The sequence below is a fragment of the Notothenia coriiceps genome, unplaced genomic scaffold (genome assembly GCF_000735185.1).
Source record: "Notothenia coriiceps isolate Sejong01 unplaced genomic scaffold, NC01 NC01_scaffold00026225, whole genome shotgun sequence".
Lineage (NCBI taxonomy): Eukaryota > Metazoa > Chordata > Actinopteri > Perciformes > Nototheniidae > Notothenia > Notothenia coriiceps.
This window is the reverse complement of record NW_011358926.1, coordinates 463,245-489,692: the sequence shown is the minus strand read 5'-3', so window position 1 is coordinate 489,692 and position 26,448 is coordinate 463,245. Positions and strand designations below refer to the sequence as shown.

Below are 26,448 nucleotides of genomic sequence, written 5' to 3'. Positions count from 1 at the left end.
TTATTGAATTCATTCTTTTGGCACTTCAATTATCATCATTGGTCACACAGTTAACATTAAACAAAAGTGAGCATCGCAGTACTTCTGCAGCTGAAGAGTTATGTAAAAATTACTGCCCAGCAGAAATTCAAAATGTTATTATTAAAAGAGCAGTTCTTAAGAATCTTTAAGCGGTTGTGATTTTTTTTATGAGTACATTTCTTAAAATAATAATAATAATAAAATAAGTAATAATATGATTTTTAAGGAATGAATAAATATAATTTCAAATGACATTTCAATTTGGACAAATAACCCCTAAAATGAAAGTAAGACATTTTAGGGGAGATCATCAGGAATTGAGAGTGTAAGATAATACTGTGATAGTCTGAGATGCTCACAAATTGTTTTGTTAGAACAATATAACACAATTAAATTGGATAAAATATTTCACATAAAGGTGACATACAGTATAAGAAATGTAAAAAAAACATGCAAACAGACAGCACCATGGTGAGACTAACGAAAAGCAGCTTTGGCAACAACTGAGATTTTCTTTAAAGAAAGGAGGAGAAAAAGGTTCAACTTCAACAGCTCAAGGCATTGTCAGTATAATGAATTGTTTCAAACATGCAGTAAGCTTTAAATGCATAAAACGTTTTTTTTTTTAAATGACATCATAAACTTACAAAGAAGGGGTTCAAAGATTGGACATAAGATAATATCTTAGTTCAAGTTAAAGGCAACCACTGAAGAATATCATTCAATCATTCTTCCGCTCACTGGTGTTCTCTTTGCCTGCGTCCCTAAGTCTCGATATATTGCTCCTAATGCAACGTCTCAGGTACTGTATCATGTAGACTCATTTTACCAGATGTCTCATTTCATTTCAAAGTCACAATTTGATCTGGCTGCTCATTTTGGCAAAAGGTACCGGAGTAAGATTTCAATCCTTACTTAAGGTCTTAGGGTTTGCTTCTTTTTTTTCACAAAACAAATGCATCAGTTGAGTAGTCTTTACACGCAGGTTCAGAGTTCTGCCAGCTCCACACATGATTGCTAGGGCTTTTTCTCGAGGTAATTTGAGGGAACCCATCCTTTCCTAGGTCTGCCACTGTCCAGAATCTTGCAGTACCACCATCCATTGGGGTTTCTGTCAAGGACCTCCAGACTTGTCCCCTCAGGAAACCCCATGGTCTCCTCATCGCCATGATAATCTGCTATGGAGACAAACACCTCTTTGAGGTTGTTATGGATGATGTGGGGCTTTGGTTTAACGGTGGATACAGGGAAGGCATTCCTCTGAGAGCCAAGGCCAAGAGATTCAGAGCTACCATTAGCAGATCTGTTCCTTTGGGGTAGTGCTATGTTGTTTGGCAGCAAGTTGCGTGGCACAGTGCCGAAGGAGGCATTGCGTCGCACCGTAGGGCTGGCACGAGGGTGGTCTGTGGAGTTGAGGGACTCGTTTCTCCTGAGAGAGCCAACAGGGCTGGCACCGTCCCTGATCGGGGCCGAAATGAAGACGGACTGAGGTCTGACCACCTGCTGCTGTTTGGTGCTATTCTGCTTCCGTGAACCAAACAAGCCGATGGGTTTTGAAAGGCCACCTGGAGGCTTGGATGGAATGGGTGGGGTGACCTTCTTAAGGTTTTGGTTTATGTTGTTCAACGCCTGCACCCTTTGTTCATTCTTCTCTAGGCTGTTGGACTTGCTGATGCTTCCAGGTTTAGTTGGGGTGCCATCAGATTCAGAACCTGCCATGTCATCTTGTTGCCTGACTGGCTCCAAGAAGTAAGTCGGGGCCCAACCCTCTGTGTCTCCCCAGCGGATATACCACCAGCCACTCTCCTGCTTCTCAAGCACTTCCACCTCCACATTAGCTGGGAAGCTGATCTCAGTCTCTTGGACCTTCTCATAGGGATTGGTCGTGCGATACAGGCTGCCACCTTCCAGATCAGAGTCTCCCCGGCTGCCTTTAGAGTAGATGGAGGAGAGATCGGACGTGCTCTGAGAAGAAAAGGAGTCCTCTGAGGAAATAACAGAAGCTGTCTCAGAGTCCTCACCCTTGGTTTTGGTGCCATTCTTCAGCTGACCTATTGGCCGCAGCTGTCTCCTCAAGGAACTGATGTCCATCTTCTCTGCACTGGAGGCCTTGGCTAGTTGTGGTTTAGGCCTCACCACTGGCTTTGGTTTGGAGGAAGACTTGATGGAAAAGGATGCCTTGCTTTCCTCTTGGTCTTTCTTAGTTCTAGACAGATCTGGGGTGGACTCAGCAGAGGCAGATTTAGGACTGGATGCCTCCTCAGCTTTGGGTGAAAATGGGCCCCCATTCAAGTCTATCTTGAGCTTGTGACCTGCAGATCTCCATCCCCCTGATGTCGGGTTTGCAGTCTTGCCAGTTTCTGACAAGACACTTGTCTTGGAGGAATTTGAGTCTTTGCTGCACTGCCGTTCTGGTGTCTCCCTGAAAGGCAGAAAGCCGTCATTCTCATAGATACACTCTGCCTCCGCCTCCCCCTCTGCCTCGTGGCCATCTTCAAAGGAGTTACACATCTTGAAGGATGCACTATGGAGTGACGATGCCGGAGAAGGCTTGGAGGACAAGTGGGATCCTTTCTCTGAGGATGTTTCCCCGTATTTTACATCCACCAAGGAACCTTCTCCCCTCAGAAACTCAAACTCAGATTCCATGTCCAGATCTCCAATGGCAGGTACATCATATTCTGGCTCTTCGTACACCAGCCTTCCTGGAGACACAGGGGACTCTGGAGCTTCAGATGCGGGGCTGCTGGGAGGTGCCGTCTCCGAGGAGTCTTGTTTTTTGACAGGCGGAGCTGGTGGTGGAACTTTTGGGCGGCACAGAGTGCTTGTTCTGCGATTCAGGTTGGGCTTTTTACGTTTGTCAATGTAGGAGCAGGGAGCCCAGCCTTCCTTCTCTCCGATATGGACGTACCACCAACCACCAGAGTTCTTCTCAATAACCTGAAATACATAATCAAAAAAATGTTAAGCCTGCATTTAAAAAGGCATTTTTATACATTTAAGATTTGTATTTTTTATTTTGATATTCTCTTGGAATCTAAGGGTTGTTGTGACTGAGCTATGATGAGAACAATAAAACGACAATAAATAAATATCGGTTTGCAAATGTATGAAGGAAGTTAACATTGAAAAGAGTGCTTACCTCTGCTTTCTCTCCTCCATTGAAAGTGATACCATCAGATATACAGGACTGGAAATCTGCAATGGTGTAATACTCTGCTTCAACTGTAGGGGCCTCTGGTGGGGAGGGCAACTGAAATCCCTGAACACAAAATAAATCAAGTTAGTGGCACCATTAACTGAATCCAGTTTTTAGATACTTTTGCTATACTTGAGAATTTTTATTTCATGCTGCACTTCATTTAAGAGGGAAATATTGAGATATTGTATTTTTACTTCACTACATTTAACTGACAGTGACTAGTTATTTTCAATCAAGATAAGGGATCAAGCATAAGATAGGATAAAGACCAGTTTAGACCTTCTTGACTTGTGGCCCCTTGTAACATTTAAAATGTCTACAGTTAAGTTGGAGGAATTTCATCCTCACAACTTTCAGATGGTCAAATAAAACTTCATGGCAGAGATAGCTTTTGAGAGGCTGCTCACACACTTACCAGGGTTGCGTCTCTTCTGGGAGGAGGTTTTTGCCTGAGAACTGGGGAACCTGTGAAACAAACAAAGGAAAAAAAGTTCCTGATTATTTGGTTACTTTTGAGAATAGACACTTATTAAGAATAAGATAAAAAAAATCATTTTAGTTTACGAGTTATTTGTAATCTACTGTAACAGACTAATTTCAAAATACACAACTTACCAATTTCCACCCTATGAGGAGCGACGCGAGCTATAGCCGGTGAGGCAGGCTCTGCTTTACTTTTTCCATCTAGTGGGATATTAACAGGGCTGGAGTCAGCACAAGGCATTGGGAGGCTGATCTCCTTCTTGGCCACTTGGGGGCTCTCTGGGACTCCTTCAATCTGCACATCTTTCTCACTCAAGGCTTTCTTGTTCAGCAGGTTACTAATCTCCATGATGTTTCCAATGATCTCCACAGGGCCGGTCACCGTCTTCTTGCGGGGAGAGAGATCATCCTTCATCTTCTTCAGGTATGAGGCTGGAGCCCAGCCCTCTTTATCCTGGTACCTAGTAAAGTAGGTTGATAGAGATAAATAAAATATTACATCCTCTATGTTTAATGGAAGATGTCAAAGAATATCTGAGGCCAGTGAGCAGATGCTTACCTGATAAACCACCACCCTTCCAGATTCTTCTGGATCACATCCACGGTGACTCCTTTCTCAAAAGCAATTTCATCCTTGCCCTGGCTGGAGTAGGGCTGCACCGTCATGTACTTCTCTTCTGCAAAAGCAATAGCAGAGAAGGACAATACAGCTAAGATCTTGGGCTTTGAAAACAAAAGAACCATTGAAAAATTATATAATAGTAATGAAACATAAGGGTTAACAAATAAACAATGATAGATTGTGATTCATTGGCACATATGGTGCGATATTATACTTTTGATTTTATACAAACCGGAACGGTTCTGCTTTCTGGCCATTGGTTCAGCTGCCAGATGTGCGAGTAATATTATAATTCAGTGAAGTTTCACAGATGAGATGTACTGTATATTAGGTATTTTTTTGTTACGTTCTGCATAACAATTAATCAGTTGTGGTCAAATCAATTGTTAAGCCTAAATCATATTCATAATTGGCTCAACAGACGTTTCGCTTGGCCGACCCTAGTTCACATTTGTTCGCCTTCTTCCTCCATATTTTTTTAACTTCTTTAACAACATCTGCCCAATAAACTTCATACAACTAGTACCAGAGTGTTGTCTCAACATTTTAACATAACTAAATTCACTAGTGTTAAGGTATAACCAAAGGGGAATACAGCACATGGGGCCTGCTAATGTCCTAACAGTGTCCTTGGCCTCTTGACAGCGAGCATCTCCAAACTCAGCACATAATAGAAAGCAGAGGCTTCATGCTGGTTTATGCATTCCCATGAAGCCAAGGGGCAGAGACGAGGCATCATTTCCTGTCATTACAGCAATTCCTTTCTAAATACAGGGAAAAGAGGTGTGTTCAAAAAGAAGAGGGGCACATAATAAAGCACTTTATATGCTGTCGTCCCAGTTGGTAAACAGGAAGCAACATTCTGGTGACAAATTATTCCATTTTCCTTTTCTCCACCCGTTTTCCGAGGTTGTGTTGGAGCTGTATGGGTGTTGGATTGTAAATCCCTTAACTTGCAAAAACTACAGAAGGCTCCCGGGTAAAGATATTTCCGTCTGCTTTATTTTCCTTTTGCCTGTTTGTTCCGGCCTCCTTGTGTCGGGGGCTGGTAAAACGTTTGCCTCTCAACAACCTCTTCCAAACAATATCCAGCAGTGCAATAAAAGGAAACTCTGAATCAGATGTTATGTTAACCACAACATGCACCGCCTGCTTCAGTGTTTTGAATTATTCTTGTGGAGTCAGCAACATATCTGAGTTTTTCTTTTTTTAGACAAAAAAGCAGGATTGCAGTGCTAGGGTGGAAACAGCTCTCTCTCAACTCCCGAGAGCAGAACCCACTGCCAAGCGTTAAGTTTGGGCTGAACTCAATAGCTTATCCTCACTCCACTGTCAGCAACCCAAATACATCTCCTGTGAAAAAAGCCCCTTAGCATTATTAAGACAAACATCTGTGAGTCTGTGATTGAAAAGTTTTAACTTAATAAGTTTGAGATTAATAATGCTCTTTGTTTATCCGTCAATATGGTTGCTATCTGCATCACAGCAGGATAGATATGTTTGTACCACACTTTGCTACAATACAGATGTATTAAAAAATACAGCCACGCTTCATTTGCTCATAAAAAAAAAAATAATGCTCTAAAATGCAGAATAAGGCATTCCAAAGTCTATTACGAAACTACTTTCAGATGACTGGGCAGTTGTTTTCTATGAATCTGGGAGAATTGGTTTTGGCACACAGTGCTTAATTATAACGAAAATGCTTACTTGAAGCACTTTTGTAACATAATTTGAGCTAAGCATCAATAATTGGTGTGTATAAAGTTTAAACCTTTGCTTTCCAGGCTCATTTTATATTAAAGTCAGTTAGTGGTTAGTTTGGGTAGATGGTGGCTCACGATAAATGAACAAGTATGTGCATGTAGAGGGTGGAGATGAATGGGATAAAAGACGATGAGACAGACAGGGAGGGAGGAACGATAACTAGGGTGAGGGAGTGAGGGAGGTGATACAGCATCTGTCTGAGTTCACCTCGGCTTTGCTGCCGGCTGATGACACCCCCCAACGTCCATCTCCGGTCCAGCCTCTTCAGATGAGCCTTATGCCGCTTAGTAACTGACAGACAGAAATGGTGACCAGACGACGACCACAAACAAACAAACAAACAAACAAACAAACAAACAAACATTGGAGACATGAAGACGAAGCACAAATGTTAACCAAACACACAACACACAGATGACACGGAGCCTCATTATTAGCTACATGGAGGACATGAAAACAAGACCACAAGCAAAACAGGGTGGACAGGTAGAGTGGATGGATGGAGGTTACAGAGGAAGTGTTAAACCAAAGACATCTTCTGTGTGGCTTGTAATTAGGACGTTGTTAGCATGGTTTTCCCATCCTGTTGTGCTAGAGCATCTGGGACACACATTGCTGCAGCAAGAATGCCATCCAATTAATAATGCAGCTGAGAGGGCCGCAGGTTGGAGCTGTGTGCTCAGGATTATCATCTTTTGGAAATGCTTATGAAAAAGTAAAACTTCAAAATGTGTGCAAACTGCAGTCTTCCTAAATGATAAAGGAAGTAGTTTGGGAATAGTTAAACTTTCTATAACAATATCAATTTGACCATAAATGTAATTTTAGGGAACATTATACTTAATTTGTTGGGTCTTTTAGCTTAATGTTTACAGTGGTGCTAAGAAACAGCTAGCATGGTTTTGTCCATATGCAACTTTAGATCTCAAAAATATGTTATATCTTATTTGTTTGGATCATACACAAAATGGCATGTACTATTGACAATCAATCAAAGTCTAACTATTCATTTGGGCAATATATATATATTTTTGTGTGGCCAAAACAAGGGGGAGATCATATATATATATTTACTTCCATCAATGGATAAACTTACATCTCATGCTGCCTGAACTTTCAACATGTCTCTGTTATTTTTTCAAAATAAGCAAGAATATGTTGGAGGTTTTTCTGCAAAAGTGCAATGGCACAGGCTGCTGAAGACCACAGGCCTGACAAAGAGATGCTTTGTGAGTGTATTGCCATTCCAATGACTGACTAGACACATAATCACTAATTACATTGACAGATTGTCCTCCTCAAAAACCCCCTGGCAGCTAACTCCAGCTATCTCTAACAGAGCAGATAGGAGTATTTGGCGTGTGGTCATACATTTGAGGCATGCGTATATTTTGAAATCTTCTGATAAACCTGTACTAAATTGGGAGAAATGTAAACATATTTAACAGATTGTGAAACAGTACCACTGTTTAGCCTCATGTATTCCCTCTCAGCCTCCACCCTTGAGTCATAAGATATACAACACCGAGGGGATCCTGGGTCGCATTGTTACGCAGTACAGCAATTGTAAAACAATAGATGTTTTTTGGCCACAGTGCTGGAAAATCTTGATGTTTTTTTGGAAGTGCAATTTGCAGCTTAATTATTTCCGTGCCTGCAGTTTGTTTGGTTTTCTCTAACACAATCCTGCATTAATCTTAAACAAGCTGCAGTTGCTGCTCTACCTGTCAAAGCCTTTAAAGTCTGAGGATCTGATACGAATTGAGCTTGATTGCTCTGCAATTAAAAAGTTTTCCCCACTAATGTAAAAAATGCTTGAAGAAGGACACTATGGGTTGGTAAGAGTCTCCGACAGTCCTATCAGGATGATTGCACGATTGGACACATTAAGAGTCTGGCAAACCAATCTCTACATAGGCGTGTTTCTTATCAGAGTTTTGGATCCCTCTCTGACTCAAGTAAGCTCACAAAATGTGTGTCAACAGTGTTCTACTGTACTGAAACATGTCTGCATTTCACAATGATATGCACAAACAGCATGAAATAACAAAATTCACATGGGAATTTGTTTTTAATTTACCATAACCATAATTTTGGCGTGTCTCATTTGAGTTCATGTTCTATCCCTTATTGCTGATTGAAACACATGCCTCTTTCATGAAGTCACACCATGGTGGTAGCATCATCAAATATTGCTCTGCATCTTTACTCTACAGTGCATTACTGTGCAGCACATCACTTCAGTGGCTGTGGTCTGGTCTCTCCTGGCAATCCTCCTCGCTGTTTACCCAGACCTGAATCTAAACTCTGTCCAAGCGTGCTTATGATGGCAGGCAGACAGAGAGAGAGGTGTTCACACCGGCGGCGTCAGACGTTAGCGTAGGCCGGCAGTGGTGAAGTCGGGACGAGTTTGCTCCGTTCCGTCACGTATCAAAGACTAAAGGCTTAGAGCAGAGGTTGTGTCTGTGTGTGTGTGAATATAACAGAATGTGTGAGGTTTTGTGTGTGTGTGTGGGTGGGCAGAGGAAGCAGACAGTGACTTACCTTCCCCAGCTTTGGAGGCGCCAAGCTCCAAGTCATCCCGTGTGCCGCTGTGGGAGTGGAGATAGGTAGCAGGGACCCAACCCTGCTCCTCTGCTGTGCTGACGAACCACCAACCTGAGGAGACATACAGAGGCTGAACATCACCAGGACTATTTACAGAAGGGCTTCAACCTACTTTGATAAATATTGATAAATCTGCTGATTATTTTATAAATGTGTTAATACGTCAGAAAATAGTGGAAGATGTCCATGCCGTTATTTTTAAAGATGATGTCTTGACATTTCTTGTTTTGTCAGTCCAAACCCAAAATATGTTCAGTTTGATATAATATAAAACTGAAAATATATACACACATTCATATTTGAGGAACTGGAATCAGCATTTTCTGCAATAAATTAATTAAATCCATTTGGCTTTAAGTTTTTTTTGTTCTATTGTTCAACTAAAATGCATGGTTCAGCTTAGTAAAGAGGTTCATAGTGTGCAGGATGTTAAACAGATATTTCACAAAATGCATCACATAGCAAGATAAGAGGATTTTTTTTTTACACATGAATTTGGCCCGAAATGAAACGATTATTTCCCAAATAAATCACATAACAAATCTCTATATAATGGATTATATCTGGTGATGTTACCAAAGGTCTAGCCTGGCTTATATCTCCCGTCAAATTTATATATTTTTGTATTTAGTTATTGACCCCTGATATGATCAGATTTCTCAAATCCCTTTGATGAACTACCAATAGACATGAACATGAGGAAGTCAATTGTATTGTGCACTTTAATTAGAAACAGAGCCAAGAACATCAGAGGAAACACCGCCTGGCTGCGGCTCCACTCGTGATGAGGTCTTGTTCAACCTGCGTTTCATCAGGATCACTCATGATATAAGTGGGCAGGACATTTCTGAAGTGCTGTTTCTGGCCAAAATATTCATATGCAATGTTCCAACTAATTTGACTTTAACCCTCTGGGAATGACAGCATTGCTCCAACAACTGCATTATGGTTCAGCCGTAAGAGGTGCAGATACAAAATACACTTCCAAAAATCTGATCCCAATAATGTGAGTAGAGTACAGATATCCTTTTTGTTAGATAAAATGTGCTGTATAGGGCCTTGTGTATACATTGAGAGCCCCCAGCTCATTATTTAAACATATACATTCACTCTAAATGTATAAGTACAGGTCCGTTCTTAACAGAAAGCCAATGTGACAAAGCTGGCACAAAAACTGTCTGGTGTGTCATGCCACACATACGCTATTTGTTGTGGTAACGGGAATACAATATCGCTGACAGCTGTCTGGATAACCCATAAAGAGGATAGGGGGCTTCCATCACACTTTCACAGCTGGCCCTAACATCCAGTGTAAATTTTTCCTACAGAAATGGTGGGTTACGACGTAATTTAGTTGCACACAATTAACAAGGTGGAGCAGAATCTAGTATGATTGGCAGGAACATAGAAAATATGTATTACTCAATTAATAATATGGCGAAATAATCAAATTATAGGATACCAACATGGAAATGCAAAACAACAAGCAAATTAATGTTAGACCATTATGTTGGACAAATTGTATTTAGGTTAATAACATGTAATTACTTAATTGTGTAGTCATTCATCATAATTAGACATATGGCAATTAAATGTTGCTATAACTTAATATTAAAGATGTTTTTACTGGAGTTTGAGGTAGACAGGAAAGTACAAAGTGTTTCAATCTATTTTGTTGGATCTGCTTTGTGTGGAGTAATTATTTTTGTTTAAGTCAGAGAATTTGAGAAATGACAAAGCCCAAAGAGTGGAGATTCTGCCAACTCTGAACAACTTCTCAGCTGGTATGAGACATCATGTTTATTTCTGTAATGTATTGCTCTTTGCAAGAATGCCCATGGTATTTGTGTAAGTCAGGCGGTTTCATACTATAGTTGAACATAGTTCTGATGACTAAAATAATTCAATGTGTCCACCAAATGTTTCTGGAATCTAGAGGCGCAAGAGCTATCCTGCTGACGGTCCAAATTACTTCCTCAGTGGAGGACATAACAAAGAAAATCTTTCCAGACCTTTTTGTAACTTAAGCACGCAATCTCTGCGATTCATATGACGGATTAAATATTTAATTGACTAAATAGTTCAGCTACACGACAAAATAATCAGTTGCACAGTGGGGGTGTTTTGGGTGGATCCTGAGGGAAGGATGCTTTTAGAGCCTGGCACTGTGAGACATGCTGGCTAGGGCTCAGGTATGCAACACGCCATGTAATTTGCTCAGTCTTTGCTGTGGCTTGAACAAAACCTCATGCCAATACATCAGGAAAAAAGAAAACGTTGTGTACAATATTCACGACCCCTTAAATAGACTTCCTCTTTCCATATTGGAGCTAAAATGTTGTGAGAAGATTCAATTAGTGTCACCTCCGCCAAGAAGGTGATGTTCTTGGTTTGTTTTGGTTGTCAGCACCATCAAAGAAAAACTACTACTTTTCATAAAACCTGGTGGAAGAGTTTAGTATGGGCGAAGGAAGAAGACATACAAATTTGGAGCTTATCCGAATAATGGGGTGTATATGTGTAATATTTTTCATTTATGGAAACAGCCTGCAAAAGGAGGTCAGTGCTCTATGAGTGCCCTTGAGTTAAATATAAATTACACTGACATCCTAATAAAAGGAGCTATTTACACCATAAGTGTATTTACTACAGTATATCATACTGGGTCACTGAGAACATTTAAATGCATGTTAAGTATTAAATGAACGGCAAAGGGCAACACTTGCTACATTAATAGTTAATTAAATTAAACTGGCTATTATAAAGAAAGGTCAAATTGGCAGGAGTAAAAAGACGTGCCAGCCCAGTGAAGGAAAAACCTTACATTTGCAAATTGCCATTTTCCCACTGACTTGCCTGCTTAGGGGAAATGTCATTCTCACCTCAGCAAACCGACACTTACAGAAATGTAAGCAGTGGTATGAGAATAAGGTGTGGAAATGTAGTTTAATTTAGAGAACTTGGCTTTGAGTCTGACTATATACATACGCAGCAAAGACACATTGCCATGTTAAAAGCCTGAGTAAATATATTCTGTTATTGATGGCTAGGGCTGTCTTGCCTGTATTTCTCAACCATCCTCCATATGGCAGGTGCTTAGGCTGAGTTTACTGAACCTCAAAAGAAGCAATAAAAGTCCTTTTAAAAACGCACACACATTACGCAAGTGCCAATTTCCTGGTCGTTGCAGGTTTATATCATGCAGGTTGCAATTATGTAAAGTGTAGAAAAAAAACCACTTCTAAATGAGAAACCTGCTCCATATCTTTCATCGCATGTATTCATTCCCAGTGTTTGCTCTACACACCTCCAAATAACCAGCTCCATAAATCCTTGTACAGCCAATGCAAAATGTAATTGTGCTGAAACCATGTGGTGGATATGAACTATGATTTAAAGTGAAACTCACATATGGTCGTCACATATTGTATCCTGTTATTGTGATAATTCTTGTGGCATATTTCTCCATTAAGGCTGGGAGGGGAACATGATTCCTGAAGATTGGATAATGTCAACCCAGGGTTATCGTTTGTACATTCTTCATGATGACACACACCTTAAACTGAGGTCATAACAAAAGAAACAGCTGTTTTTTGGGTCTCCTGTTGCCAAGACATCAATTTTACTCAAAGTTAAAAGGTTAAAAGTGAAGCTCCTGTGAGGTTTGAGACTAAAGTTTTGGAATCAGATGATGAAAGACCAAATGGCAGATAATGGAAATACGATTAGGAGAAGAACGTGTTTTTTCTTCCTTGAATACAGATGGCAGGGATTATCTGTACAGATGTGGGAGGAACAAAGATTAAGGAAGCATACCTTGTGTCTAGAATTATGTGCGTGGGTTTGTCGAATAGAGAGAGCAGACATATGTTAAATGGAAAGCTATATCTATGTCTTTATCTTTGGCTTTTTATCATTTCTTTCAGTTTTTTAGTCTTCATCCCAACCTGCTTTCCCTCATGTCTCAGTCTCACTGCCTTGCTACTCACATAAGGAAAAAGAAAATTCTTGGAAAGCTTCGGCACAGTTTCAACCGCAAAGGAAAAAAAAGAACATGCTGACTGGCAACACAAATAGCTAAACATTATTCAAATCGTACGAATAAAGCTACTCAGTAAAAAAAAAACGTTTGAGCAGAGTTTAGTTTCGTAACCTCGACAGATAGGGGGTCAGTGGTTGCATAAGACAATAGCTGAACCCACAACTCTCTGGTGGAGATGTCATATAACACCATCACATCATAGTATCGAGACCACAGACATCAACCTCCAATGTGAACGCCTTGGAAAGGAAGAAGTCAAACGGTTTGTCTTGAAAACACTGTTGTATTTTGTTACAAGGACATCAGGAAAAACGGAATGTTTAATGTAGAGCTGGGGGCGAATTGTAACTAAGTTTATTCCTCAGTAGCCTGCTGTGAGCTGCAAAAACTCTGGTCGTATCAATTTAAGTACGTGCTTTATTCCAATAATTTCTGTAATAAAAAAACGAAAACGATGATGTCAGCCTTATTTTGCCAGCATGAAACATAAAGATCCAGTTTTTAAAGCAAAAATGTCTTTCTCGAGGAGAAAGCCTGCATCAGAACCTCCTATAATATTTTATATCTTGTAATTCCCTGTAATCTCCGATGATTGCGTGGCAACTTGGCGCACAGAACCCAAATTGGCATATTTAAAGTTTGATCGAGGCGAGGGCTGTCACCGTTTAGATATTTTTACAACACTATTATTGAGGACAAAATAATTCCCAATAATGATTCTGTTGTGATAATGGTAGAACATTTGAAGAAAAAATATATAATAATATCGTCCGTCAAATTAATCTTTAACTTTGTGTGTTTTGTCTCTTTTTGGCAAATGCATTACACCTGAAGTGTAGGAAGTTGGACAGAGCCCGTAAACATAACCATAAAAAAGCATGATTACAGAGGTGCTGGATTATTTACAAAATATTATCATTGTGTATTATTAAGATGAAATCAATATTCAAGTTTTTGAATATTATGGTAATGGTCATTGCCGGTATCTGATGACTAACACTTGAGGTTATACGGACATAGAGGGCTAGGTGTATTTTGTTACTGTCGGACGGATTAAGGCTAGCTGTTTCCTACTGTTTCCATTCGTTTGTGCTAAGCTAAGCTAATCGACTCCTGGCTGTGGCTTCATGTTAAATACACATTTACCTCTCCACCAGAAAGAGAAAAAGCACACTTCCAGAAAATTATTACTGATTGCAAAGCTTTTCAAAATGGATTGTTTCTTAAGTGAAGACAAATTAATGTTTGTTATTTCAAATGAAGATTTTACAGAACTTTGATAATGCCAGATGGTAAAATGCAACTGAGATATTCCTGCAGCCAAGAAAGTAAAAACTTTGATGCAGTTGTCTCTCTGAACTTATATTCTTTCCATTGTACAGACATAGAAAGAGAGCGAGCAGTATTTCTGAACTCTGTGTCTCTCATACAGTATCTGCCATCTGGAAACTCTATCAGCTTTAAGACCTGGGTTTCATTTTTACAGTAATCAACAACAGATTCTCAGCTGCAACAAGAAACTAGATTTATGTCATTTCGGGTTTTTCCTAAGGTGACTGGATGACCTATAAAACAAAACCGCAATCTTCGTATACAATCAATCACCTAAGAAATATCATATATAACACAATGTGACATTGCAATGCTCTACTCATTCCGACAAATGCATCATTTAGACAAATTGACCTCAAACTGTGCAGAGAGTTTTTTTTTGGAGTAACTCTGTAATACTCACTAAGGATTTCGACACATCTAGCATGAGAACCAGAGATTCAGCCGCACAAAGAGGCTGTTTTTCACGACCTGAAATGATGAGGAGTGCAATGGCTCAGCAGTCCTGCAGATATCTGACACCACTGTTGAGTAGAGTAGGAGAAAAACCCCATTCATTTCCAGCTTCTGTATTCATTAACAGTGGATTCAGTATCAGAGCACGGGGGGGAAGGTATTCAGCCCAATATACACACGTTTCCAGTTTTCATAAAACACTGGGTTTCAATTACCTGGGAGTCTATGGTAAGAGGGAAGGGCGGAAAAAAAAAACGGCACAACTCGACTTTCAAGAGCTCGTGTTGACCTAAGGAACAACCTTCTCTCCCTCCCAGCCTCTGAAAGGATCCCCTCATGGTCTCAACTAAAGCTGTGTGCTCTCCAGGCTCCACTGATTTGGAGACACAGCAGTCCTTGAGTTTCTGAAAGACCACCCTTTAAAATACTGGTTTAACTCAATGGTCAATTCTTGAGTGAGACACAGAGGCACCTTTTTGGCTGCAGTCGGATTTCTGTGCGCTATTATTACCACTATTTGTACTCTTAAATACTGTTATTGCTCCTGTTATACAACTCATCTGCTTGTATGCAGCAGCAGTAGAAGTCTTGAAGAGCTAAAAACGCAATTTGCAAATTTCCCATTTAAGTTTCCGTATCTAAAAATACAGGATAAGGTTAATTCCTTGAAATGGTCATTAGTTCTTCCTATGGTAAGCTGAAAGAATGTGGTAGATGGGGATCACTATGAGTGGATGATGTGGTTTCCATCTGTTGCTGGTTCAAAGGTTTTTACTTAAAAAAGACTTTTAACACTTGGAAAGTTTTCTGTATCATGTCTTCGGTGGTTCACTGACAAGAATTATAGGGTTTTTCGTCTTTTGTACAAGGAAACATGTTCTTGCTGAAACTGCACATACCATTCTGCATAAACTGAGGGTTTGAGAACGAACAGTACTAGATGTTCGGAGCTGACCTTGCCCCTTATCCTCCTGCATCAGAGAACATTTGGAAAGGAAAGTAATACATTCAGCTGTCAGACTTGCAAGAACTACTGTTGCTGAAAAAAGTTATTTCCATTCTCTCATTAACTCGCTGAATATTATGGCAACACGCCTTTTTGTGCCTTTATCTAGGTACAAAGGAAAGTCATCTGTAACTCTAATAAAGTGTTATATGAGGGCCTAGAATTGTTTCCCAGGAGGAACAATACATCATCTAAACTGCGAGCTACATTTATTACATTTACCAAGGTTATGTCTTCCATATTTGTTGTTGTCCATACATTATAGCTCAAACAAGACAAAGAAGAAGGTTGATGATATTCGCTCTTCTTTTTCTGACTCACCTTTACTCACCGCTGGGTCACCAGACCCTCCTTTCACCCACACACTGACCTCCTTCTCCCCTCTCTCTCCAAGTGAGGTTCTTACCCTCTTACCTCTGCCCGTCCTACCACCTGTCCTCTGGACCCTATCCCCTCAAACCTCCTTCAGACTATCGCTCCTGATATTCTACCGTTTCTCACCCATTTCATCAACACTTCTCTAACTTCTGGTCACTTTCCAAACAGTCTCAAGGAGGCAAGAGTAAACCCTCTCCTAAAGAAACCCACTCTCAACCCGTCTGATGTTAAAACTACAGGCCTTCTCTCTCCTCCCGTTCCTGTCTAAAACACTTGAACGCGCTGTCTTTAAACAACTCTCCTGTTATCTCCATCAGAACAACCTTCTGGATCCGCACCAGTCTGGTTTCAAGGCAGGTACAGAAACTGCCTCCTTGCTGTCCTGAGGAACTGCACACGCTAAAGCAGCTCCCTCTCCTCTGTCATCATCCTTTGGACCTGTCTGCTGCATTCGACACGGTGAACATCAGATCCTCCTTCGCACTCTCCAAGAATTGGAGTTTCAGGCCTGCACTTTCCCTCCTCACCTCATACCTCAAACCGCACCTACAGGGTACTTGGAGAGGGTCCGAGTCCGACCCTTGTCAATTAACTACAGGGGTCCCTCAGGGCTCTGTTCTTGGTCCCCTCCTCTTCTCCTTGTACACAAACTCGCTCGGTCTGTCATTAGCCCGCATGGTTTTTCATACCACTGCTACGCTGACGACACCCAACTAATTCTGTCCTTTCCCCGCTCAGAGACCCAGGTCGTCGCACGCATCTCTGCTTGTCTGCTGACATCTCTCAGTGGATGTCTGCTCATCACCTCAAGCTCAACCTTGACAAGACTGAACTGATTTTCCTTCCGGGAAAAGATTGCCCCACTCTTGATCTAACAATCAACATCGGCACCTCTGTTGTTTCCCTGACTCAGACTGCAAGGAACCTGGGTGTGATCCTAGATAACAAACTGTCCTTCACTGCAAACATCGCTGCTACAACCCGCTGCTGCAGATACACGCTTTACAACATCAGGAGGATACGTCCCCAGCTGACCCAGAAATTAGCGCAGGTTCTGGTCCAGGCTCTCGTCATCTCACGCCTAGACTACTGCAACTCCCTCCTGGCTGGTCTACCTGCATGTGCCATCCGACCTCTGCAGCTCATCCAGAATGCAGCGGCTCGTCTGATCTTCAACCTTCCAAAATGCTCCCACACCACGCCGCTCCTCCGCTCCCTTCACTGGCTTCCAGTAACTGCTAGAATCCACTTCAAGACTTTGGTACTTGCGTAGCAGGCACTGCACTTTCCCTCCTCACCTCATACCTCAAAGACCGCACCTACAGGGTAACTTGGAGAGGGTCCGAGTCCGACCCTTGTCAATTAACTACAGGGGTCCCTCAGGGCTCTGTTCTTGGTCCCCTCCTCTTCTCCTTGTACACAAACTCGCTCGGATCTGTCATTAGCCCGCATGGTTTTTCATACCACTGCTACGCTGACGACACCCAACTAATTCTGTCCTTTCCCCGCTCAGAGACCCAGGTCGTCGCACGCATCTCTGCTTGCTAGCGACATCTCTCGTGGATGTCTGCTCACACCTCAAGCTCAACCTTGACAAGACTGAACTGCTTTTCCTTCCGGGAAAAGATTGTCCCACTCTTGACCTAACAATCAACATCGGCACCTCTGTTGTTTCCCCGACTCAGACTGCAAGGAATCTGGGTGTGACCTAGATAACAAACTGTCCTTCACTGCAAACATCGCTGCTACAACCCGCTGCTGCAGATACACTCTTTACAACATCAGGAGGATACGTCCCCAGCTGACCCAGAAAGCAACGCAGGTTCTGGTCCAGGCTCTCGTCATCTCACGCCTAGACTACTGCAACTCCCTCCTGGCTGGTCTACCTGCATGTGCCATCCGACCTCTGCAGCTCATCCAGAATGCAGCGGCTCGTCTGGTCTTCAACCTTCCAAAATTCTCCCACACCACGCCACTCCTCCGCTCCCTTCCGGTAACTGCTAGAATTAGGGCAGGGCGATTTGGCCTAAAAATTAAATCTTGATTTTTTTTTCTAACTAATGGACAATTTTCGATTTAAACCTCGATTATTTTCTTTTTTTTTCTAAACAAACCAGACCAAGACAAAATTGAAATACATATTTTCTTTATTAACACAATAAAAATAAATGAGATTACCAAGTTGACTTTTTTTTTAGAGACATCCGGTAGGGACTTTTTTGAACATTTTACTTTATGGTTGTTTATTATAGCCTGTCTCGACCGTCTAGCCCATCAGGGTGTCTGTTACACCGACTCAAAACACGGCGCAAGCTCTTCCCAGATCGACGCCGGGTCTGTCAGTGTGTTCGTGATGGTGCTGTGATGTTTGTCTGTGGCGGGGTGGACTGTGCTGTGATGCCACCGACTTTCCGTGATGGCAATTTTCGGCTTAAACTGCTCTAAATGTAGTATGATCGGGCGCGGCGAGGCCGTGACAAGTACAATGCCGCACAAGTGCATGATGTACTAAGAGAAATGGGTACCTACGTCGTTATTGTTGCCTGGTATAGGGAATGACGGTCGGGTGCCTCGACATTATTACCTCTATAACGTGTACAAACGACATTAAGTAGTAAACAGTTTATAATATGTATTGTAACCCGCATACTCATTTAGGAGCAGTTAAGCGAAATTGCCATCACCGGAAAGTCGTGGCATCACAGCACAGTCCACCCGCACAGCACATCACAGGCACCTCACGACCACATGACAGACGCCGGGCGTCGGATCTGGGAAGAGCTTGCGCGTGTTTTGAGTCGGTGTAACAGGACCACTGATGGGCTAGACCGTCGAGACAGGCTATAATGAAACAACATAAAGTAAAATGTTCAAAAGAGTCCCTCCGGTGTTCGTCTAAAAAAGTCAAACTAAATTTTTTTAGAAACGTGTAATTACTTGTTCGGTTCACCACGCAAAAATAAATAAATAAAGATAAGAACTTGGGTTGACTAACCAAGTGTATCCNGCCCCAAACTTTCTTTTCCCTGGCCACATCAACCAGCTCTGACTGGGGGAAACCAGATGGAGGGATTATATCTCTTCGCTGGCCTGGGAGCGCCTTGGGATCCCCCAGTCAGAGCTGGTTGATGTGGCCAGGGAAAAGAAAGTTTGGGGCTCTCTGCTGGAACTGCTACCTCCGCGACCCGACCACGGATAAGCGGGAGAAGATGGATGGATGGATGGACACTGCCTGTGCCTTATTGATGATAAAATGTTTTTCTACCACTTCTGATAAATAAGTCTTTCATATTTACTCACTCGAGAATAAATGCCAAAAATCAGAAAATCTTGAAAAGAAAATCTTTACAGAAGTTCGGTTTGCTAAAAATGATTTAGTTTGTTTACATTTACTGGGAATCAGTGCTCAAAGGAGTACACAGACGTTTTACTTAGGAGTAGCAATACAACAATGACAAAAATGACACTAAACATTCTGTATAACATGTTGAATCAAAGCAAATTTCAATATCTACACATTTGGAAAAATGTAAATATCTTTAAAAACAATTAAGAATCAGTGCATAGTAACATATACCTAACACGCATTAGTGCTCTGTGTCATTCCCTTTTCCGCCACATTCAGAATGAAACAGTGCTTTATTTTCAAAGTCAGTTTGTAACAAGATAAACGAGGCTTCACTCCAGAGTATTGATTCCTCCGTGTCACAAACAGATGCTCCATCATTGACTGGGAGACACAATCATATTAGGTTGACAACAAGGTGAAGGCTGTGTTATAACGGAATGACAGCTCATCTCCTATAGATACAAATGGATTCACACTTCTTCTTCCTCTTCCTCCCTTCTCGCTACACGTTTACGTATCAGCAGCTGCAAATCATATGCAACTATTAAAACCATGTGGGTTGTATGATATGTTGATTTGTATTCTCTAAGTATTCTGGATTTCCATTGTTGTGTCTATTATGGGTTATGATTTGAAGCCACATGACAGTGTGCAGACTGTATGGGCCAGATTTACACTCTTGTTCCGCCTGTTGTTCTTGTGCTCTCCAAACAGATGCTCCATCAAATCTCTTTATACTTTGCTGAGCAATGGGAGTCACGCACTGTCACTCCATGGTCCCCATTCAAAGAATTTGAATATAGGAGCTGTCATTCAGGAGCTGTGTGCAGTGTGTGTGTCTACTGGTTCCTGAACATATGCCAATGACTTCTTTTTTGCATGTCTTTTTCTTTTTAAATTTGTTGTAAATTCAGCCTTCAGGTAATATCTGTGTTTATTCACATCTGGTTATTATCCAAAATTGACAGCGTTGTAAAAACATTGACCCCTTAAGAAGTCTCTTGCTAATTCAGTTCCATTTTTCAAAATGTCCTCTTATCGAGGTATCTCTAAACTGCTGCACTTCAACCATCGTTACCATTTGCCATCAGGGAGGGTTTCGCAGATCAATGCCCGTCTGTGTAAAAAAGAATTATAAATACTGATGTGTATTTTTTTCCCTTTTTATTAATAAGGCTCTTTTATATTTCAGAACATCTGAGTGTCATCTGGTCAAGTGACTGATAATGAAATGCTCTGTGCTCAGAAAACCATACACATGGAGAAGAAATCAGCTGCTCTCAAGTGAAGGTCAGGGCTCCAGATCAACCCCCCCCCCTCCCTCCCACCGGATACAATCAATGCCCCCATGGAAGTTTGATGGCATGTTAGGGCCTTTTGTAGGTAACATATAAATAATTATGATGCCAGGGGAGGGGGTTAATATTCTAAGAATACAGTCAGAATTGCTTAGATGAACTGCCCTTGTAAATTGTACATTTATTAGAAAACACTTGAATATTCTCTGAGTTAAAAGTAAAACAATATATTAAAGAAATCACAAAAAAATGCAATGTTGGATTCCCAGACCACTGAATGTCTTATTCTTGCAGTGAATGCATCAACTTAATCGACAGATGCAACAATATCGCCATTGTCCATACTGTATTCCCTTCTTTATACCTACAAGGGTCATATGGAAGCGATCGTTGATGTTGTTAAAATATCTGAATTGCTTCATGCTTGAAACCCTAAGGACTGAAGTCAGGGTTTGTGACTATAGAGGTGAGAGTTTGTAGTTGAGACATGAAATGCCTGTTTATTCTGGCCCAGGATTTGTTGGTGTTGTTGATTTATTTTAATATGGCACATGCCCTAAAGGCAAAGGCATGTTATAACAAGGTTAGATCTTCTTTTATTCAATCAGACAAAGATGCACTCTGAATAAGGTTAATCAGGTTCAATGTTCACCAGTTTCAAAGACAAAAACCTATTAGAAAAAGAAGCGGGCTCTTTTGTGCTGATCTGATTTTTAAACGGTTTCTAAATGTAAACTAATCCTGCCAGTTGATAACGCAAGCCCAGCAATAAGACAACATTGTAGCTTTCTATGATGATTACATTAAATGTAATTTTGTCCTAAATGCTAAATACAGTATGAGAGTTAGCAACGTTAGCTTATATTTCTTTATATTTTGGTAAATTAGCACAATATAAGGTATGGCATAATGATATATTAGCGGTTCCTGTCTGTACAGGATGTGCACACAGCTCTGTCACAAGATGACTTTGATACCGACCGAGGAAAACTGAACATTTTTAATGATTCTCATGCAGGATCTGGAGCATCTTGTTCTAAGATGCCCAAGAGAATTTAATGGCGCTTATTTGCAAATATAATGAACTCCCTCAGAAAAATAAGATATGACTGAGTTCCCTGAGATGTAGTGCAGCAATTGCATGCAAAATTAGGCCACATTACAATAACACTTTGTGTTTTTACACTTTTCAACTTACACAGTATCTTAGCTCCAACTGTGCTTCATAGTTTGAAACTATTCTTATTATTAATTAAGGTTGACTAGAGTGGCATCGTGCTTTCTGAGGCTTTAAGTCAGGGAACTGGCTGTGAGGCCGCAGAGTAATATAAAGTTTACCAACATTATTCTGCAGAGGCAAAAACCCCTCAGTGTATTGATTTGACCAGGGGTGTTTATTATTTATTTTACTTTCTTTTTTATTTCTTTCTCATTTTTATTTGTAGGAGGATGTACTGCATTTATAGCGCACTTTTTCTCGTCTACCAAACAATCAAAGCGTTTGACACCACATGCCAATACTCACCTAATAACACACATTAATACACTGATGGCAGAGGCACTCAACACTTTCTCTGGAGAGTGATGTGGCGCCATGCCACCCTGCTTATGTGATTTTATTTCAAATGTAACATTGCCTGGCTTTAAATCTGCAGATCATTGCTTCCTGAAAGTAATAATTTACGTCAATAAAAACGTCCATGATTTTATAGCAATCCGACACGGCTATAAATCACGTTACATGACGAAAATCTTCTGAGTCGCAATTTAAAGAGTTGGTGTGTAAATGCAAAATGAGTCGTCCTTTGTGCAGCAGAGTTTCTCTTGAATGTGTCTGTACTCATGACACAGTTTGTCTTCAGCACATCTGTCTCTACTCTGTAAAGCTGACATCATCTACTGTACACACATGTGATCCCAGGCACAAACACACACCCACTCTCCCCCCAGCAAAGGCCCTGAAGACACTTTTAGAGCATGCAATGGACGAGGGCGTAAATAAATCAAAAATCAACAACAGGCATCTGTTTTTTTAAAACTGACATGATCAGGATGCCGCCCCAAAACAGGCACATCGAAGGTCAGTGGAAGAAAAAAAGGAAACGCAGTATCGTCTGTGTCTTTCAGAGTGCAGGGAAATGGGACCAATTTTAGCCATGCCTTTTGATTTGGACCTTGCTCTACATAAATCACACTAATAAGAGTTAGACTTAATCACCAAGGATACAGATAAGGAAATGGCTGAGATGTTGCACTCTGTTGTCAAGGAAACTAGTCAGGATTGGCTGGGTGGCCTCGGGAAGCTCTCAGTAAACTGCTGACCAAAACCGTTCATGCAGCACATGGAAAAACCCTGAGAGAAACAATCATCCTCCTCTAATTCCTATAACTAGTATGATGCTTAAAATCTAACAGTTAAGACCAGATAATATGTATTTTATTATATTTGGACAAACAAAGGAAATTAATTGATTTGCCACATCGAACGTGTTATAGTACTGCACCCACAAAGATGCAGCAAATGCATTCTTAGTAAGAATAGCCACCTTTTTATAATTTCTTTCTTTCTTGTCAGATACCAACATATCTGAAATCAAAGTATCTTTTCTACAGCTTGTAGAGGAATAAACATATTAGGTATAGTTTACAGTAACACAATTTAATTTATTATCATATGTATTACCTGTAAAAAGAATATACAGATGGTTAAACTCTCTAATACTAGATGTATACATAATATATCATGTAAATACTTTATCTTTAAGGTCTGAGCCCCTATTCTCAAGCTTGTGTCCCATTTCCCACGTCTCCATTATGTCTTACGATTGAATTCTTATTAATTGTATTTTTGTTTACACTTAAACTACTGAAATTAAAGTTACCACCTGTTTTTATCTTCCTCACCTCATGTGAATCTCCTTTCTATACAGTGTAAATCTAGTGCAACTTGATATGCATATTAGACGAGAACAAATCCGGTGCATTTAGGAATGGCCGTGTTAAAAGTCTGTGAGAAATATTCCTCATGTAACTGAAAACTCTTGCAGCTGTGATATTGCTTGCATTAAAAAGTCCCTTTAGGGATAAGATATTACTGTGAGCTTGGGTATAGAATAATTCATGACTGGTGTGTGTGTGTCACACTCACATCTCTGAACGTAACTGCGACACATGATGATGCGAGCTGAATAAACATCTCGCAATAAGCATTATTACAGACCCTCATGCTGGCATTGAATATTTTGCTAAGTATGTGTTCAAAATCTGAACAGTATCTCTTTTTTTTGTGGATTTTTTATTATTAACTCCCATTTCGCTTTGTCAATTAATGAGATTTGTCTCCCTCTGGAAGGCAATTAAACAATGGACCCTGTGTTACGGTCCCTGCCAATTTTCTGACAGTCCTCCTTTATCAACACGCAACTATCTAACACCAATTACTGTCTATCTTTTCAAATACATGCAAATTAAAGTTGCAGCAAATTAACTGGGCTTTCCAGCTTATCCCGGGTACTGAAGTGTGGACCCACTGCTACTATATCTTTTATTTTGTCATTATTTCATCCTCCAATCCGAGTCAGTTTGTCCTCAAGGGTAAAATGATAGGAAAGGGTATTAACCTGACCCAAATCGTAATAACGGATTCATTTGACACTGATGTTTTTCTGTAATGTGTGACCAAGAAAAATCATTCTAATTTGTGTCTCTGAGGGTAAGTGAGAGAGGGAGCGATATAGTCTTAATACATATGTAAAAGAAATGTGAAATTCATGTCCAGAGCCCTTTCTGTAATCATAATCAGCTCGTATTTAACATATCTTCCTCTCAATGATCTAGCCCCCCCTAGTGTGTAAAGAAATGATCACGTAGGAGACTCCAGCCTCAAAGGTCCTCTTAAGACACTCATCGGCATCCATGCAGCAGACTGTTTCCACTAATGATTCAAACATTGAAACATTTGTAACATATTACAAACAAACAAACTACAGAAAATTGCTTTTTAAAAGAAATATCATTTTAATTTGAGCTTGCATCCTTACTGTGCGTTTTCCTCATACACCCCTTTTTAGTCAATTTCTGCCCACAGCTGTAACCGGTCTCTGCTGTTGCATACATTTGCTTTTCTAATCAACCAATTCCTTCAGAATTGCATAAATGTGCTCATTCAAACCACTAGGGGGCACTATGAAACAACCCAGCCAATACCAAATTAGCAGGGCGTCATAAGGGACGGTTATTACTCCAGCAGTAGCTGTTTGTTGCTGTGTTACTGAAAATGAAATTCAAAACAAACAGGTCTGTTTGGAGCACTTTTCCCTCATCCTCTCCAGCTATTCCTCCGATTTGCCCTCGTAGCCTTTTTTTCTTTCTTTCTTTTTTCGTACTCTCTTTTTTTTTTTTTTTTTCTAAACCAACCGGTGGTTATGTTGTCTGGAATATGCTAATCTGCTATGCACTGGCAACTCCCTGGGTGAAGATCACTTATTAAAAGCATAGTTGGGAGGGTTTATGCAAATTGAGTCAAATCAAAGCAAGCTTTCCCTTGGTTGGTTACCTCTTTGCATACATTGTGAATTTGAGACCAATATTTTATTCCTGATATTCTTCCTCACGCAGCCTGTGCTACTTTTACATCACCTCAGAGCTGTCTTGGTTCTGTATTTAATGTTGAATTGATGTTGCTCTGCTTTCTTTGCCCCTGTGTTGCTGCAGACAAACAGTTTGGGTGTCTGCAAAAGGAAAGTTTCATTTCCGTTGAGTCGATTGACAGATTTGTTAGAAGGAAAAGATGGATAATATCCGCTGTGGCCAAAGTCTGCCGTGAAGTAGTCTGACACAGACACTGATTAAGCCTCTTGAGATCTGAAGGGATTGTAGGTCTTAGTTGAGAGACAAAAAGAGAAACAAAAAGAAAGGAGTGAGCAGAATAAAGAACAAAACTGCAAATTGGATAGGATGAGATGCAAGTGTCCTGTGGGTGTGCTGGTTTTGTGTAACACGCTGTTCAGGTTGGACAAACAATCAGTTGTGCTTCCCTAACTCCAGACTATTAAGTGCAGGAGACAGGGGATAAGCAGATCTCAGATCATCAAGGAGGAACAGCCTGTCTGTATTGTTCGTGTCCAGCATCTACTTCTGATTCCTGGTCGTTATTTAGAAAAGTCACACTTTCTAAATGCTTCCGTTTCGCATACAGCCATGTATTGTAATGAAGGACTTAATTGGACCTCTTCACATGCATATGGGCTTTTGTTATACCACAGTAATGCAAACACACTTGACTTCTGAACTCACCCCTGCCCTTTACCGCGCCTTGTGCTGTGCAAAGGTGAGTCCTCTATGTTCCATATTTATATTTTGAAAGTAAATTAAGTAAAAAAGAGCAGGGGTCAACGCCTTCCCTCCACGAAAATAAGCAGACTCTGCAGTCTTGTGTTGAGTACTAAATATATATCACCAGCTGATCCTATTACTTGTGTAAATTGTAGTCAAACTGGGGTCTTCTAAGTAAAAGAGTAAGGTCATCAGTCATTACTCAACCGTTAACTGGAGCCATGCAGATAGATTGATTACAAATATTGAATGTTTGCCCGTGCTTCTAGAGGCATAATGCATGTCGCACAGATTTAGATTTAGATATAGCTTTATTGTCTCCCTTAGGAGAAATTTGTCTTGGGCATCGAGATAATAAACATAAAACATTTAGGACAATCAGTCATAGATACAGAACAGAGATCACATATCACATGGCAAAGAAACAAACAAGAAACATACGGTCAGGGCCGGCCCTGACCAATTTGCTGCCCTAGGCAAGATTTTAGCTGGTGCTGACACAAGATGTGTGCAACTGTATTTAGTTACCTATCCATGTGGACATGATTTAA

General features: G+C 40.7%; 1 protein-coding gene and 1 long non-coding RNA gene across 2 annotated transcripts; one reads left to right on the top strand and one right to left on the bottom strand.

The window, feature by feature from the left end:
- Positions 1–9,527, bottom strand: LOC104956672 (SH3 and PX domain-containing protein 2A). Its single transcript, XM_010784196.1, has 8 exons — positions 9,482–9,527; positions 8,640–8,753; positions 6,303–6,386; positions 4,266–4,383; positions 3,839–4,167; positions 3,639–3,688; positions 3,164–3,283; positions 1–2,961 (listed from the first exon to the last, which is right to left on the bottom strand). Exons 1-8 carry the CDS (start codon positions 9,525–9,527, stop codon positions 1,039–1,041), a joined length of 2,784 nt encoding a protein of 927 aa, XP_010782498.1. The 3' UTR covers positions 1–1,038.
- Positions 9,528–10,563: 1,036 nt separating this feature from the next.
- LOC104956652 (uncharacterized) lies at positions 10,564–26,321 on the top strand. Its single transcript, XR_799576.1, has 3 exons — positions 10,564–10,575; positions 18,779–18,784; positions 26,189–26,321. It is a non-coding gene; the product is annotated as an uncharacterized lncRNA (long non-coding RNA).
- The last annotated feature ends 127 nt before the right edge of the window (positions 26,322–26,448 follow it).

Excerpts from the sequence above, each read along its gene's own strand:
- LOC104956672 (XM_010784196.1), bottom strand. The coding sequence starts at position 9,527 with ATGAGTGATCCTGATGAAACGCAGGTTGAACAAGACCTCATCACGA. Across the intron at positions 8,754-9,481 it reads TGAACAAGACCTCATCACGA|GTTGGTGGTTCGTCAGCACA; the intron begins GTGGAGCCGCAG and ends ATGTCTCCTCAG. Across the intron at positions 6,387-8,639 it reads CGCCTCCAAAGCTGGGGAAG|TTACTAAGCGGCATAAGGCT; the intron begins GTAAGTCACTGT and ends TCTGTCTGTCAG.